Below are 14,633 nucleotides of genomic sequence, written 5' to 3' on the forward strand. Positions count from 1 at the left end.
TTTCTAAGTATAAGCAGTCTGCAGTTAAAATTATTTTCATACTTTGAGTGAACAGATATTGGTTTTGCAAATCTAGTCTAGAACTTAATTTTGTGTATGAAACTCAATGTTATATTTTGTTTGATTAGTATTTTGAATATGTGCGTTATTATATATGTGATATATATATATATATATATATATATATATATAAATGTATGTTTCCATGTTCTCCTTGTGTCTGCATCACTTTCTGGCCAATGTGTATTTTGAGTTGGCAGCTTATCTCAGTCCAGCAGTGACACTGAGGGGTTTAAAAACTCCAGGAACACTGCTGTGTCTGATCCACTCATAACAGCACAACACCTTGTCAGTGTCAGTTCAATGCAGTATTGAGAATGATCAACCACCACCTAAATAATACCTAATAGAACTACAAATATAATAATAGAACTATAAAGAGAATATATTAGGAACGTGGAGCTGATAGAAAATTGAAAATAGGATATTTATCTGTGTGTGTGTGTTTGTGTGTGTATATGTATATTGAGCTGAGAGAGAGGCCCGTTAATCCTGAGTTTAACTGAGCTGAGTTGTTCCTCTTGCTGCAGACAGTGGTCGCTGCTCGGGTGAAGTGCTGGACATGGAGGCTCTATCACCAATGTTTATGTAGCGAATTCAACAGAGTTGTTGTTTTACACCTTTTCTGATATTTCTTGTTGTCATTTTTGAGTGAATTATTCTCCGGATTACATTACCGAGTGAGCAAAAAACACCAGAAAGCAATGCCAATAGAGACACTGCAGTCGGAAAGCAGCTTAATGTTTCTGAACTAGGCCTCACGGAGCCTCGGATTTTCCTAAGGACTCGAACCAGAATAACGCTGCTGGCCCTCGGAAAACGATCGGCAATCTGAACTCGGTAAGACTCGACTTTACCTCGGCTTTTGTGTTTACCAGACTGAGGTTTTCTTACAAACCCTATTCCAATTTTGCGTTCGGCATTAAACGTTGCAGCACTCATTATGTTTTACTTTCCATTTAAGGTGGAACGGTAAATTGGAATAACCAAAAGCATAGGTAGGCGCCAGAATCTAACGTTAACTGTTGCACCTTTTAAGGTGGAACGGAAACTCGATTTCATTGTTTGTTGTTTTGGGTGTAAAACCGGTGCATAAGCTAAAGAACAACATGGCTGTATTTAATTTGTAACAACAGTTGGTCTAAAATGATTATTGTAGCTCTAATTCTAACATTACCGTTAAACTAAACGTTAGCGAAACGGAGCTGGTGTTAGTGCGTAGCGCAGTGTATTTAGTGTTAGCTACTGATTAAGCGCTGCACAGCTGAAGTTTTAAACCACAATTTCCAAACCCCCACTACACGTTTAAACACATTATTTGATTAATATTAACCATAAATATGAAAATTCTTGTCCATGCTGTTTGGTAAGCTTTGCTAAAAAAGGAAGGTTGACTAATAAAAGCCGTTTAAATCAGCTGGGTCCCAAGTGTTTATTGTGCTGAGTTTATACGGATTCTGGAGCTGAGGGCAGATCTGTATATAGTTGACTGTTTATTCCCTAGCAATAAAAGAAATATAGTTTTCAAAATCTAGACTATGTTTTACGAGTCCTGTAGTGACGGGTAGCGTTCATCCTCCAGTGTTGACAATGTTTACTGTGGTGATACAGTGCCTGCAAGTTTGTTTTTATCACTTTTAACTGCAGCTTTGAAAGTGAAAATGTTCGTAATTATCTGTCTACTCTTAGTAATATATATATATATATATATATATATATATATATATATATATATATATACATTTGTACAGTTGAAGCACATTTATCAGAAACATACATTTAGGGGAAAATATATTCAGTGTTTTTTGTTTAATATTATATAATTATGCAGTGATATATACAATTATTTTGATTTACACATATTGTGTTTTTATATTTTGCTGATACATATTAAGGGGAATGTAAGGGAATAATCTGTTCAGGACATATATTAAAATACACATTGTAAAATAAGTTCAAATATAAATGTTTAAACCAGAAAAAAATAGAAACTTAAATGTATGTTACACCAGCAAACGTTTGGGGGAAGATGCTTTTATATAGCATTTGTGAAAGAGAAGAAGCAAAGCAAACAAAAGATCTTAATATCCCAGTTGGACTTTTTATGTTATGTATGTGATCTGACTATATAATTTGTTGCTTACATGATATGGTTAAATTAAGTAGTAGATTTGTGTATTTCTGGATACAGTCTGTACTGATGACAGATCGCAAATGTATTCTGCTCGTGTGTGTACTGTAGTGTAGGTCTCAGTTAATTAAAATGTACTTTACTTTTTGTTCCTCAACCAAACTTTTCTGTCCTTCATTATTCCATCATTCCCTGGACAGGTGTCCGATTATGGCATATGCTGTCTGCTGATTTTGATGTCAGTGGAAACGGAAGCTTGATGTTGTCAGGAGCAGAGGTTTTGCCACCTCCATCATTTTCTACACTGTTGAACTTGTTGCAGTGAGAACTTATCTATTGTAACTGAGTGCTGACCAGTGAGTCGAATCCCTCTACTTTTCCACAGTTTGAACTGAGTAGACTGTGGTGCCTAAAGGGATATCAGATTTGGACTTGTTATCTTCTGGAGCATAAATAAGCTGCCCACAATTTCAACATGGCATCTGTTCCTGTGTACTGCTTATGTCGACTTCCATATGATGTCACACGGTTCATGATTGAATGCGATGTTTGTCAAGACTGGTTTCATGGAAGGTAAGGTTGATATTTTAATGTCAAACAGGTTTAACCTCACCAGCCTAATTAAGCACAGAATAGCCTAATGGGTCTAACGCTAATAATGTTTTCTTATAGTTGTGTTGGAGTGGAAGAAGATAAATCAGCAGACATCGACCTATATCACTGCCCTAACTGTCAAGTTACACATGGCCCCTCTGTCAGTAAGTACCTCTTGATTTGTACTGTGTATGTTATGATTTATTGGTTTTCAAGGGAATATTTAAAAAGTAAACTTTGCTTGCATCTATTGAAAATATGCTTATACACCTGTAGCCATGGTGCCACAGTAGTACTGAGAGTGACATCTTATAGTTCTGGGTGGGGAAGAAAAGAAATGAAAAAACCTTCACATGATCTTAGATTAAAGTTGGGTGTTACTTGTGGGAGTAGAATCTTGTACTTGTGTTTTAGAGTAGAAACTTCACAGTAGGCTGGAAGATTTTTGCAGAAGGAAGCCTGATAGTTAAAGTTAATACTAGAAACATTATATCTCAGTTTCTTAGTCTCTATGTAAATAACTTACACCTGCAGTCAGGATTATTAAGTTAGTCTTAATGGCTGTATAATGCATTTGTATGAATTTTGACAGCTGACAGGCTGAGGGATAGAATACTGTACCACATAATATTACATAAATAACAATCCTCAAAAAAGAGCTTGTTATTATACTATTTTTGTTGTGTAGATTATTTTACTATAGGATGAGCAGTTTTCTGGCTTGATCATTTTACTGTTGTATAAATGCATACATTTGTTTACAGTGCGTAAACGTCGTGGAAGCTCTAAGCAAATTGATAACACAGCAAGTGGGCGAGAGTTAGGGCGACCTGTGAAGACTGGGAGTCCTCAGTTTGTTAGAGAGTTACGCAGCCGGAACTTTCCAAGGTAAGTTTATTTATCCATATCAAAAGTCTCATATAAAAAGTTACTAAGAGTTGCAGCCAGTTCAGAAGCACACCACATATTTTGTTGGCATTGGCATCTTATTTTGGGATTATTTTAAATTTCTGAGCCTTTAAGAAGCAATTTATATTTATGATGTTATCAAAAGTAACGTGATGAAAAGCATGTGTTAAGTTTTCTTTGTTTTTGATTTTGGTTTTAGCGCTGATGAGGTGCTTCTGAAGCCGACAGGAGCCCAACTTACAGTTGACTTTCTAGAGGAACGCTCCTTCAGTGTTCCAGTCTTGGTCTTGAGGAGAGATGGGTTGGGCATGAGCCTGCCTCCATCGTCTTTCAGTGTGTCTGATGTTGAGCACTACATAGGTAAACACACTTACTTATGTGCATTGTACAGACTTGGATCTGTATGGATTTTTCCATTGAGAGTTATCTTAACCAATGTGCATTTTGTGAAATGTTAATTAAGTGCTTTGTTTTCTAGGAAGCGACAAGGAGATTGATGTAATTGACGTGATTCGTCAGGCAGACCTGAAAATGAAACTTGGGGATTTTGTTGCATATTATAATAGCCCCAACAGAGACAGAGTGCTCAATGTGATAAGCCTGGAATTTTCAGATACTAGGTGTGATTTGATGTTTTTGATGTTTAATTAGTTCTAAAATATGTAACAGATATTTTTACTGACTTTTAACATATTTACTTTCAAGTCACTTAAAGATTTATATGCCTTTAGGTTGTCTAACCTGGTAGAGACACCAAAGATTGTGAGGAAACTCTCTTGGGTGGAAAACTTATGGCCAGAGGAGTCTGTGTTTGAGAGGCCAAACGTGCAGAAGTACTGCCTCATGGGAGTGAAGGACAGCTACACAGACTTCCATATTGATTTTGGTGGAACCTCTGTGTGGTACCATGTTTTGCGGGTATGACTTTGATTTAATGATGGTAAAGCAACAGCAGCTTACAATCCATTCCTAATTTCAGTATTAACATTGAGCTAGATGAGAAGCATTCCTTTGAAAAGATGATTAAAATTTTGCTAATGCTGTTGTTATTATCTCAGGGTGAGAAGATCTTCTACCTGATCCGTCCGACACCTGCCAACCTGGCCCTGTTTGAACGCTGGAGCTCCTCTTCCAATCAAAACGAGATGTTCTTTGGGGACCAAGTAGACATGTGCTATAAATGCTCAGTCAAGCAGGGAAACACTCTCTTCATCCCTACTGGTATGAAACTTTATTTATGTGATGCACCTTACAGAACAGGCTTGCAAATGACTTACTCACATACGTTCATACATGTCATTGTTTGCAGTTTAAAGTACTGTTGACAATGCAATTATTGAGAACTGTTTAAGATTATACATAGTTAAATGATTCTATATAAAAAAACATCTGTAACTTGGCTGAATTTCTGGTTTCTGTTTTATTCAGTTCCTGTGTTTCTAGCAATTTTTTAATTCATAAGGTTTTATTTAGATGCTGATGACCTAAGATAAGCACTTTTACAAAGTATTTTATACTTGATCCAGACTCATCTGGGACATGTATATACACACTTCAGTTCATTCTGTGCACTATTTAAAATATGACTCTGTGTTTGTGCTGCTATTTTCAAACCCAGAGTAGAAGTAGTAGTGAACTTTGATTGTTCTATGGTCACTTTGTCCTTTGCAAGGTTGGATCCATGCAGTCCTCACTCCTGTTGACTGCCTGGCGTTTGGTGGAAATTTCCTTCACAGCCTCAACATTGACATGCAGCTTCGGTGAGATATCTTGTGTTTTTTATAGTCAGTAAATTCAGAATGTCAGCTTTTTTAAATGATCCGTATCTTATGTATTTACATTAAGTAAAATTGGACTACATTTAAGAATTTTTTCTTAACACTTCTCTAAGGTGATTTTTATGGTGTCACATCAATGTCAGAAGTAGAGGGAACAAAAACAGCAAGTGGAAAATATAAGTTTTAACATTTGCATGTGTAAATATCCCTCTTGCGAGCACAAAAGTGAAACCCATAGGAAACTTTAAAATTGAAAAAAAGACAATTTGAGAGTGAAATTTCACTCTTAAATTGTCTTTTTTTTTTTATTCTCGAATAAAAATTCTCGTTTTTTACTCTCTCGACTTTAAAGTTTCCTATGCGTGCCAAGCTCTTTTCCCTCAGGCTCTTTCTGCGCTCGAGATTTTCCGCGCTTGTGTTTTGAAATGAGAGGGATTATGGGGGCTTGGTCAGAGTCTTTTCTCTATGAGAATGCTATTGGCTGATGTCTCCTGGCTCTGTGTCTGCCCGCCTCAAAGACTGTATATAGCCTGCCTACTGGGAGAGAACTATTTTGGTTCACAGAGCTGCAGTTTTCCCCAGGACAGCACCAAAGTCATGGATAAACAGAGTCTGTATGTGGTTATCCACTGCTTACAGCAGGTTCAGATCATAGTAATACGTGATACATGTGGAAATGTTCGCTGCAAGAAGGTGTTAGAAAACGTAGACTCTGTTGACTCTGAGGTTTGACTTCTAGATATTTCTGATTCTCACAGAATCAGTTCCTGTTCACTAGCTATGTTTACTTAGTATTCCACCTGCTCTCACTATACAGGTGCGCTGTTGGACTGCCTTGGAACCATACTCTAAGTATTTTGGACATTGAGTAGTCTCCTATTTCCATTTTCCTCATATTCATACATTCTTTTTTTTCAGAGCTTATGAAATAGAGAAGAGACTCAGCACAGCAGACCTGTTTAAGTTTCCTAATTTTGAGACAGTGTGCTGGTATGTTGGCAAACACATCCTTGACACCTTCAGAGGTAAGACTTTCCAGCCACTGGTTAAATATTTATTTGGAAATGTCATTGCTATTTAGATAACTACCTGAAATGTTCTTATATGGCCTATGTTTCTCATTGTAAACACATCATGTATATTATCAGCTTCTGTCATTTCCCTACTTGTTATACTACAGCAATAAAAACTAAAATGCATCAGTCCTGGTTAAAGCTATTTTATTGAAACCTAGTATTGTGTTCATTGTAGGTCTAAGGGAAAATCGCAGGCATCCTGCTTCTTACCTGGTCAATGGAGCCAAGGCTCTTAATAATGCCTTCCGTAGCTGGACCCGGAAAGAGGTATTTTTTTAAGATAATCTACAATTAAAATCACTGTAAATCCAACCAAAATTGTGTTTTAAATCATTTTGCTTTAAAGGGGAACATTTCGGGTATTACTCTCCTAATTGTGTGAAATTGATTCTTGCTGTTCTTGTGTTTTTACAAATATCTGAATGTCTGGGTTTAAAGCATGTCCTTAATGACAGTTTTCAGCTTTAAAAAAAATGTAATATACTAGAGATGTGTGTGAAATACATCTAATCATTATTTGTCTTTTCAGTCCTTGGCTGAGCATGAGGATGAAATCCCTGAGACTATAAAGACCCAGCAGCTGGTGAAAGATCTGGCTAAAGAGATACGACTTGTAGAGGTGAATGTGCCTTTGTTTTCTTCAAGAGTTTGGGGAAACATTGTGCTTAAAAAGCTTTATATCCGATCTATTTGCTTGTAGAACATAAGCTCGATGTTTGTTGCTCATTTGTTTTGCATGTTTGTGTCCTTTTAGGATATCTTCCAGCAGAATATTGGCAGAAGTGCGACTCCCTTTGGTGGCCCACAAAGCCTTCCTTCTCCTCATCCTAAAGCCCCATTAACTTCTCCTCTCAACTCTGGCAGACCCCCAGGTAAAAAGAGGGGCCCAAAACCTAAGGACCTGGCTGGGGGAGGGGGTGTAGGCCCCCCAGGGCCCAAGAAAAAGGGCCAGAAAGGGAAAGAGATGAAGACTGAGGCAGGAGAGCTGGATATGCTTGAGATTCATACAAAACACACCCTCAAGAAATTCCAACCAGGCAATAAAGCCAAGAGCAAGAGCAAGGTAGAGTTACAGATATAAAGACTTACTTTCACTGGCACCTTGAATTTAAAAATATGATTTGGTGAAAAGACTAAATGTTGTTACTTTTTTGTAATTTTGTTTGTAAAAGATGTATCTACCTGGGGCCTGTCTCGAAGACTTTGATGGGAAAGTAAATAAAAGCAAGCTCAAACTGGTCCTGACCAATGGCAAGATACAAGGGTATGATTGCGCCGTTTTGGTAGATGTCTAGAATACTGATGTATCTTTGTTGAGTCAGGACTAGCTTTCTAACTTTTTTATGATTGCTGTGGTCTCAGGAAGAAGGGTGGCCGCACAAGTAGCGCTAATGGAGCCGGGCGTCCTGCTCAGTTTCAGCCTCTAACGAGCAGTTCAGCTCTGTCAGACTTTGATTCTGAAGACGAGCTTCAGATTGATGAAAGCCCTCCTCCTCGCCGCCGACAGGCTGTACACAGCAAGAAAAAACTGGCTGGTAGGAAAATGTCCATTTTATTTTTGATGCTGATTAGAAAAAAATTCAAAATAATACTATAAATAGATTTTTAACTGAACTCATTCAACACTGCTCTGCAACAGGTCTTCCTAGGAAATTGCCTCGGGCAAAGCCATGCACTGACCCACACAGAGTTAGAGAACCAGGGGAGGTGGACTTTGACATTGAGGTAGAACATTTCTCAAGCCTTCAATTATTTTGTAATTCACTTTACTGTATTCAGCTGTGTGATATGGTTGCAATGAATGCAAATATTGTCAGGAATGATCTTGTATCTCTTTGTAATCCAGGAGGATTATACCACAGATGAAGAGATGCTTGCTGTTCAGGGAGTGAAGGGAGGGGCTGGAGGAATTCTGGACTTACTCAAAGCCAGCAAACAGGTGGCTGGCCTGGACCCAGCCCTCAGGTACAGATGTTACAGTGCTGTTTTCTTGCTTTTCAACTGCTTAAGGATGAATAATATATAAGCTTTTCTGATTAGAGAACAGCAGTTGCTTGTTATTCCAGGCGTTTTCACAGTTCAGTAACTGTAATAGGTTTCTTAGTCATATCTTTGCCACCAGTGACCTTCCAGAGATTGTCTATCAGGTTCAGATCAGGACTTTGAACTGGCTATTTAATTATTTCAGTGTTAATAGCAACAACTTCCGTGTTTGCATGGTGACAAGTAACACTGACTTGGATATAACTTGCTGGCTGATTGGGAGAGGTTCGCAAGGAAGGATCCATGTGTTGCTGAAGAAATTTCTGATAAACCATTGTATTCCCCTTACCTTGTACTTCTCTTGTTTTAGACTAGAGAACAACTAGAGTTGTTCTCTATGAGCTCTATTCAGTATTAGATAAGAAAAAGCTCAGAAATTTGGAAATATATTAATGCTATTTGACAATCTTTAGTGCTCTCTTTTTACATTTTTTTAAATTGTTTTATTTTTATTTATTTATTTATTTATTTTATTATTATTTTTTTATAGTGAGGAAGCTCCAGCCTCTCCCAGTACTCGAGATGCGATCCAGGGTATGCTTTCCATGGCCAATCCCCCTTCCTCCTCCTCCTCGTCCTCTTCTTCCTCCTCCTCCTCTTCCTCCTCATCTTCCTCTTCCTCTCCTATCTCAATGTGTGGAGGGCGTGAAGGACTTAGGCTCATGAATGAAAAAGGTAGGAGAGCAGCTTGGGTGAGTGGTGCTCAGAAGAAGGGTGAAAAGAAGGCCACCATACAAAGGCCTGGCAAACGACCCATTAAGAGGCCTGCCAGGCACCTTAGTGATGAGGAGAGTCCTGATGAGCAGGAAACCCTGGGCACCTGTTTTAAAGACTCTGAGTATGGTGAGTTTAGCATTGTGTTTTGTTTTATATAAAACGTTGTTTGCTTCAGTGTTGATTCTCTGTAAGCAGTTTGAGGTTAATTTCCATCACTCATGCTTTTTCTTCTTCATTTAGTGTATCCTTCATTAGAGTCAGATGAGGAGGACCACACAATGAAGTCTAAAATGAAGAGAAAGCGGAACTGGGATGACACACCATGGAGTCCAAAAGGTAAATGCTTATGACTGCAAAAACATTTTTTACCATATTTTGTATTCATTTAATGTTGTTCATAACTGACACTGTACAAACCTCTGTCATGGTTTTCTTAACCCTAGCTCGAGTGACCCCCACCCTCCCCAAGCAGGAGAGACCAGTGAGGGAGGGTGTTCGAGTGGCATCAGTAGAGACTGGACTCGCAGCTGCTGCTGCCAAACTAGCACAACAGGTGAGCATTATACCATCTTGAGGAAACAGAATTTCAGTGTCCAGTGCTGCCTACCGAGGTAGAATTGGGTTATTTTATTTTGATTTTTATTCCATATCAGGAGCAGCAGAAGACCACAACCAAGAGAAAATACACAAAAAAACAAAAGATCCCTCAAGAGAAAGCCAACACTGCATCATCACAACTCCAGCTACAGGCAGACTCCAGCCCATTGTCCCCCTCACTGCCCCCTGAACCTCCAGTGGACTGTATCACAGAAGAGAGGAGAGTGGAGGTCTACTCCGCTAGTCTGCTGGACCATGAGTACACAGCAGGACCCTTTGGCCCAGGTGGTCCTAGAGGAAGTGCAGCCATGGCCCCAGGGGTGTTCCTCACCTCAAGACGACCATCTCTTTCACCCCAAAACAGTAGTAGCTACTCCCCCTCCACACCGTCTCCTGCCGGGTTGGCAAGTCCTGGGTCTGCTGGAGCAGGACAAGGTATGTACAAATGCTTTTCTTCAATTGGTTCATGGCAAAGGTGCGTACACCGAAAGAGGTTTGTAGACAGAACATATCCATATTTAATCAGCTATTAGGTATTTGTGCTTTTCATCGCACTACTTCTCAGTTAAGCTTCTTTCAGTCTTGCTTGCAGTTCCAAAACCTTCTCACTTTTGAGTTCCACTGTCTCGCTTTCAGTTTGATAAGCTCCTTGCTTCAGAGCTCTAGTCATTGTTTGATGCGAGGGCAGAATCTAGTCAGCCATTGGCTGCTGGAAATAAGTCCTGCTTACCCAGTGAATTCTACATGTCACAGTAATTCAGCAGAAGCCTGCAAGTTTTACATCTCCATTCTGTAAATATACTGTAGTCTTCTCCTTTTCAAAACTTAATTTCTCATGGATTCTGCTTTTTGGTTCTGAGAACATTTTGCCACCATTTAAATCGCATGCATGAACTTCAGTGTTGCTCAGTCATCAGAGAATTCCAAAGAGATCTTTCCTGTCAATTGTCTTTACAAACTGTACCTCACTGTTGTTTTGGTCTCCTCATAGGGAAACGTCCAAAGAAAGGACTGGCTACAGCTAAACAGAGACTGGGAAAAATTCTGAAAATACACCGCAATGGAAAACTTCTTTTGTGAGAGGACTTTGGGGGAAAAAAGACAGTGATGCTGTGTGTGGGAGAAACGGGGCAAAAGAGAATGGAGGACAATTACAGAAGACAGGTGGTCTGAAAAGAATTGGAGAAAGACGGCTCTGTGTGACTGAATGTGAGAAACCGAAGGACGGCATGACTGATTTGACTATTGTGATTGTGACTTTTTCATGTAAAATGTGCTATTCATTTTTTTAAGCTCAGTACCTCCTCTTTTTAGCATGCTTTTTTATTACTTGTTTATTTAACGTTTTAGACATTGATTTGTCTGTGTTACTCTGTTATTACATACAGTTTTCATATTGTAAAATAACTAAAAGCTACAAAGCACTTAAGGGAATAGTGCGGATATGGCTTCAGTCTTCATTACTGTAAAATTACGGAATTGGTATGTATATTCATAAAATTGTAAATTTGACCTGAACATTTAATTGCAGTTAGTTGTAAAGCCCTGTTTGTGTAATAACAGAGGTTCAGTTTTCAGGTGATGATCACCTGGATTATAATAATACAGTGGCGTTTGGAGAAAAGGAAATTGTTTTTTTTTTAAAATATGCGTGCAGCATTTCTTGTAGTGAGTCAAGTAACTGTAGAGATATGACAAGGCAATACTTAAAGCCTTTTTCCTTTGTGTGTAATACAACAAATATGACTTGCTTCACTCTGTTCCACAGTCAAATTCTTTTGACTTTGACGACATTATTCATAGTTGGATTCACTGGGACTACTACTACAGGAATGAAGGCTAAACTTAATTGGGCTATTAATAAGTAGAATGTAAGGCTACATATTTAAAACAAATTTAACTTTTTTTTTCACTTCATGCAATTCAAAAAGTTAGAAATACATGAATTATCTTCTGAAAGGTTCTGACAGTTGTCTGTTTACGTCTAAAATGTAACAATCATCAAATATCAACACGTTCAGGGGCTGCAATACTGTTTCTCACCTTGCATTCAGCAGAGTCTTGTGAAATATCTCCACATGCTGGCTTTTAATGCCACAATTTAAAAAAATATATTAAAATAAAAAAAAGGTTAAAACTGGTGAAAGAAAAGTGGGTGAGTCACATTCAGAAAAACAATTTGCTTTAGGATTTGTTTGGCAAAAATTGCTGGGGTTGGCATTGACACGTGCTTCTACGGTTGTAGAAAATAGAGGTTTCATGCGTTTGATGTAGTTGTGTATCTTTATATATTTTTTTTATTTTACAATTCTGGTCCAAAATACACTCACTTTGGTCAGGGGACAGTAAGTAATTTAGTAAGCAGTCCTGCAATGTCTAACACATAGATTTTGATAGTACCAACAAAATATATCACTGTGAATGCCTTTTATCGGCAAGAACTCTCTTCACCTTGTGGTCAGTGCACCTGATAGGTAGTAACCCAGTTATAAATATTGATACCTGTTTGCAGCTGATTGAGAGTGATCTCATATCAAATGTGAACAGGAAAATTAATATTACCCTCAGCACCTTCTAATGCTCTAAGTTCTAATGAGAACTCATTCATCACTGTTTGCTTTTGTGTTGTTTCTGCCATAGTTTCATAATGTATTTCTACTGATTATTGTGGTTCCGCTCTGTAAATACATGTTTTAGTCACTCAGCGCAGGCAGTAGGATGTCTTGATGTTGTCTTGCTCTTTGTTTTCCTGGGTTGCCTCCATTAATTTGTTTAAATGTAGTTTCTGCTGGCTGTTTCCAGCAGGAGTGGTGTGTGTGTGTGTTATTATTATTATTATTTTTTTTTTTTTTTCCTTTCCCTTTTTTTTTTTTAAGTAAAATGATAATACATCTAAAATGGAAATTAGTGTAGTGTCATGACAAAGATTGAGGGGGATATTAAAGTTTAGTGTACATAATCGGTGTAATTTTGTTATAGCTAAAGGAAAGGTTTGTTGCATTTGAATCTTTCTTAACATAACCTTGTACAAAAATATCTCAATGTTTTGGGAAATGTGTGAGAGTTTAACAGCAAGATGTTTAGACATTTTTATTTGTATAGGGTAAATATGTTATTTTTTTGGTTGCTGTTTTATGACATTGGTAAAGGTGATAATGAAGTTAATGTATTCTATAGTTTTGCCAGTTTATTACTGTACACTTTTTGCTTTACCTCCTCGCCAATATGAACTGTAATGTCAATATAATTTTAGTTTTATAATGTTCATTCTAGAGGAGTTGAATATGTTCTTGATAAATCAAGATTAGGGATTTTTTCTTTCTTTCTTTTTTTTTTCGGAGTCACCTCCATTGGCTAGTATGAAAAAAAATAAAATGGAAAATCTGATGAGTGGGCCAGTGCAATGCCTGGCCTTTACTGCAATTGGCCTCCCTCATGTACAACTTCTAATCATGTGATTAAGGTTAATGTGCTTTAAAAAAAAACATGCAAACATCTGTTTAGTCATAGCCAGTCAAACTGAGAAAACTATTTTTTTTGTTGTATTTTTATTCTGCCCTTTAAGACCAATTAAACTTTCCATTTGACATTTTAGTTATTTGCTTCTCTGTCATCACCTCAGTTGTATTTAGTTTGACCTTTGTAATGTTGTTTCCATTTAAAGAGTTTCCGTTAATGTTACGTTTGTCTAGAAAACATTATTCACGTTTTCACACAGTTCCTCTCAGGGTTTATTTTGTATCTCTAATATCATGTTGATGGACTACATTAAACATCAAACGTAGTTGTATCACCACTTTCAAGCATGCGTTAGTCCACTGCATATTGAAAATTAGACATGTTGACATTGTTTTAGCCAGCTGTTGTCTACACTATTTGGTTGATAATTTGAAAAGTTTGGACAGATTTTTCAAAAAACTCAATTAAAGGATATTTTTTAACATTGTATGTTATTGCTTGAATCTTTGTCGTATGTTATATAAACATTTATTGGCACTGTGGCACAACAGCTAATCACACTGTCACACACTGGGGTTCTTGGATCAATTCCTGCATGGGGTGACTGTCTGTGAGGAGTCTGGTTTGTTCTCCCTGTGTCTGCATGGGTTTCCTCCAGCAATCTGAAAACACATGTTAGTAGGTGAATTGACTGTGCAAAAGTGTCCATAGGTGTGTATGAGTGTATGGCACCAGTCCCTGTGATGGACTGGTGCCCTGTCTGGCTTGTGTTCCTGCCTTGCACTGGCTAGGCTCTGGACCCTTTGAGACCCTGAAGAGATTGAAGCAGCAACAGAAAATGAATGATTGAATATATTTGACAGAACTGCAAAAGAATTTAAATGTAATACATTTACACATGGAAGAGTTGGAGAAGGTTCCATGTTTATAGCAGGAGGAATATAAAGATTTCCCTTAGTATCCATCCATTATCTGTAAGCGCTTATCCAGTTCAGGGTCACGGTGGGTCCAGAGCCTACCTGGAATCATTGGGCGCAAGGCAGGAATACACCCTGCAGGGGGCGCCAGTCCTTCACAGGGCAACACACACTCACACCTACAGACTCTTTTGAGTCGCCAATCCACCTACCAACGTGTGTTTTGGACTGTAGGAGGAAACCCACGCAGTCACAGGGAGAACACACCACACTCCTCACACACAGTCACCTGGAGCGGGAATCAAACCCACAACCTCCAGGTCCCTGGAGCTGTGTGACTGCAACACTACCT

At 38.2% G+C, this 14,633-nt stretch overlaps 1 protein-coding gene across 2 annotated transcripts; it reads left to right on the forward strand.

Moving 5' to 3' along the window:
- The first annotated feature begins 608 nt into the window (after positions 1–608).
- On the forward strand, positions 609–13,841 carry phf8 (PHD finger protein 8). 2 transcript variants are annotated; one of them, XM_066670890.1, is made up of 22 exons: positions 609–900; positions 2,392–2,764; positions 2,864–2,949; positions 3,550–3,673; positions 3,894–4,054; positions 4,173–4,314; positions 4,426–4,612; positions 4,753–4,915; positions 5,367–5,454; positions 6,391–6,497; positions 6,724–6,815; positions 7,078–7,167; positions 7,303–7,611; positions 7,721–7,812; positions 7,911–8,083; positions 8,188–8,273; positions 8,395–8,513; positions 9,082–9,434; positions 9,549–9,644; positions 9,752–9,861; positions 9,962–10,340; positions 10,897–13,841. In XM_066670890.1, the coding sequence occupies exons 2-22, from the start codon at positions 2,667–2,669 to the stop codon at positions 10,983–10,985; spliced, it is 3,144 nt and encodes a 1,047-aa protein (XP_066526987.1). In that variant the 5' UTR covers positions 609–900; positions 2,392–2,666; the 3' UTR covers positions 10,986–13,841. The 2 variants fall into 2 exon arrangements, with proteins under 2 accessions (XP_066526987.1, XP_066526988.1); XM_066670891.1 differs by having other exon boundaries at positions 2,577–2,764.
- Positions 13,842–14,633: the final 792 nt, after the last annotated feature.

The sequence above is a fragment of the Hoplias malabaricus genome, chromosome 5, assembly GCF_029633855.1.
Source record: "Hoplias malabaricus isolate fHopMal1 chromosome 5, fHopMal1.hap1, whole genome shotgun sequence".
Taxonomy (NCBI): Eukaryota; Metazoa; Chordata; class Actinopteri; order Characiformes; family Erythrinidae; genus Hoplias; species Hoplias malabaricus.

Excerpts from the sequence above, each read along its gene's own strand:
- phf8 (XM_066670890.1), top strand. The coding sequence starts at position 2,667 with ATGGCATCTGTTCCTGTGTACTGCTTATGTCGACTTCCATATGATGTC. Across the intron at positions 9,435-9,548 it reads TTTTAAAGACTCTGAGTATG|TGTATCCTTCATTAGAGTCA; the intron begins GTGAGTTTAGCA and ends TTCTTCATTTAG. Across the intron at positions 9,862-9,961 it reads CTGCCAAACTAGCACAACAG|GAGCAGCAGAAGACCACAAC; the intron begins GTGAGCATTATA and ends ATTCCATATCAG.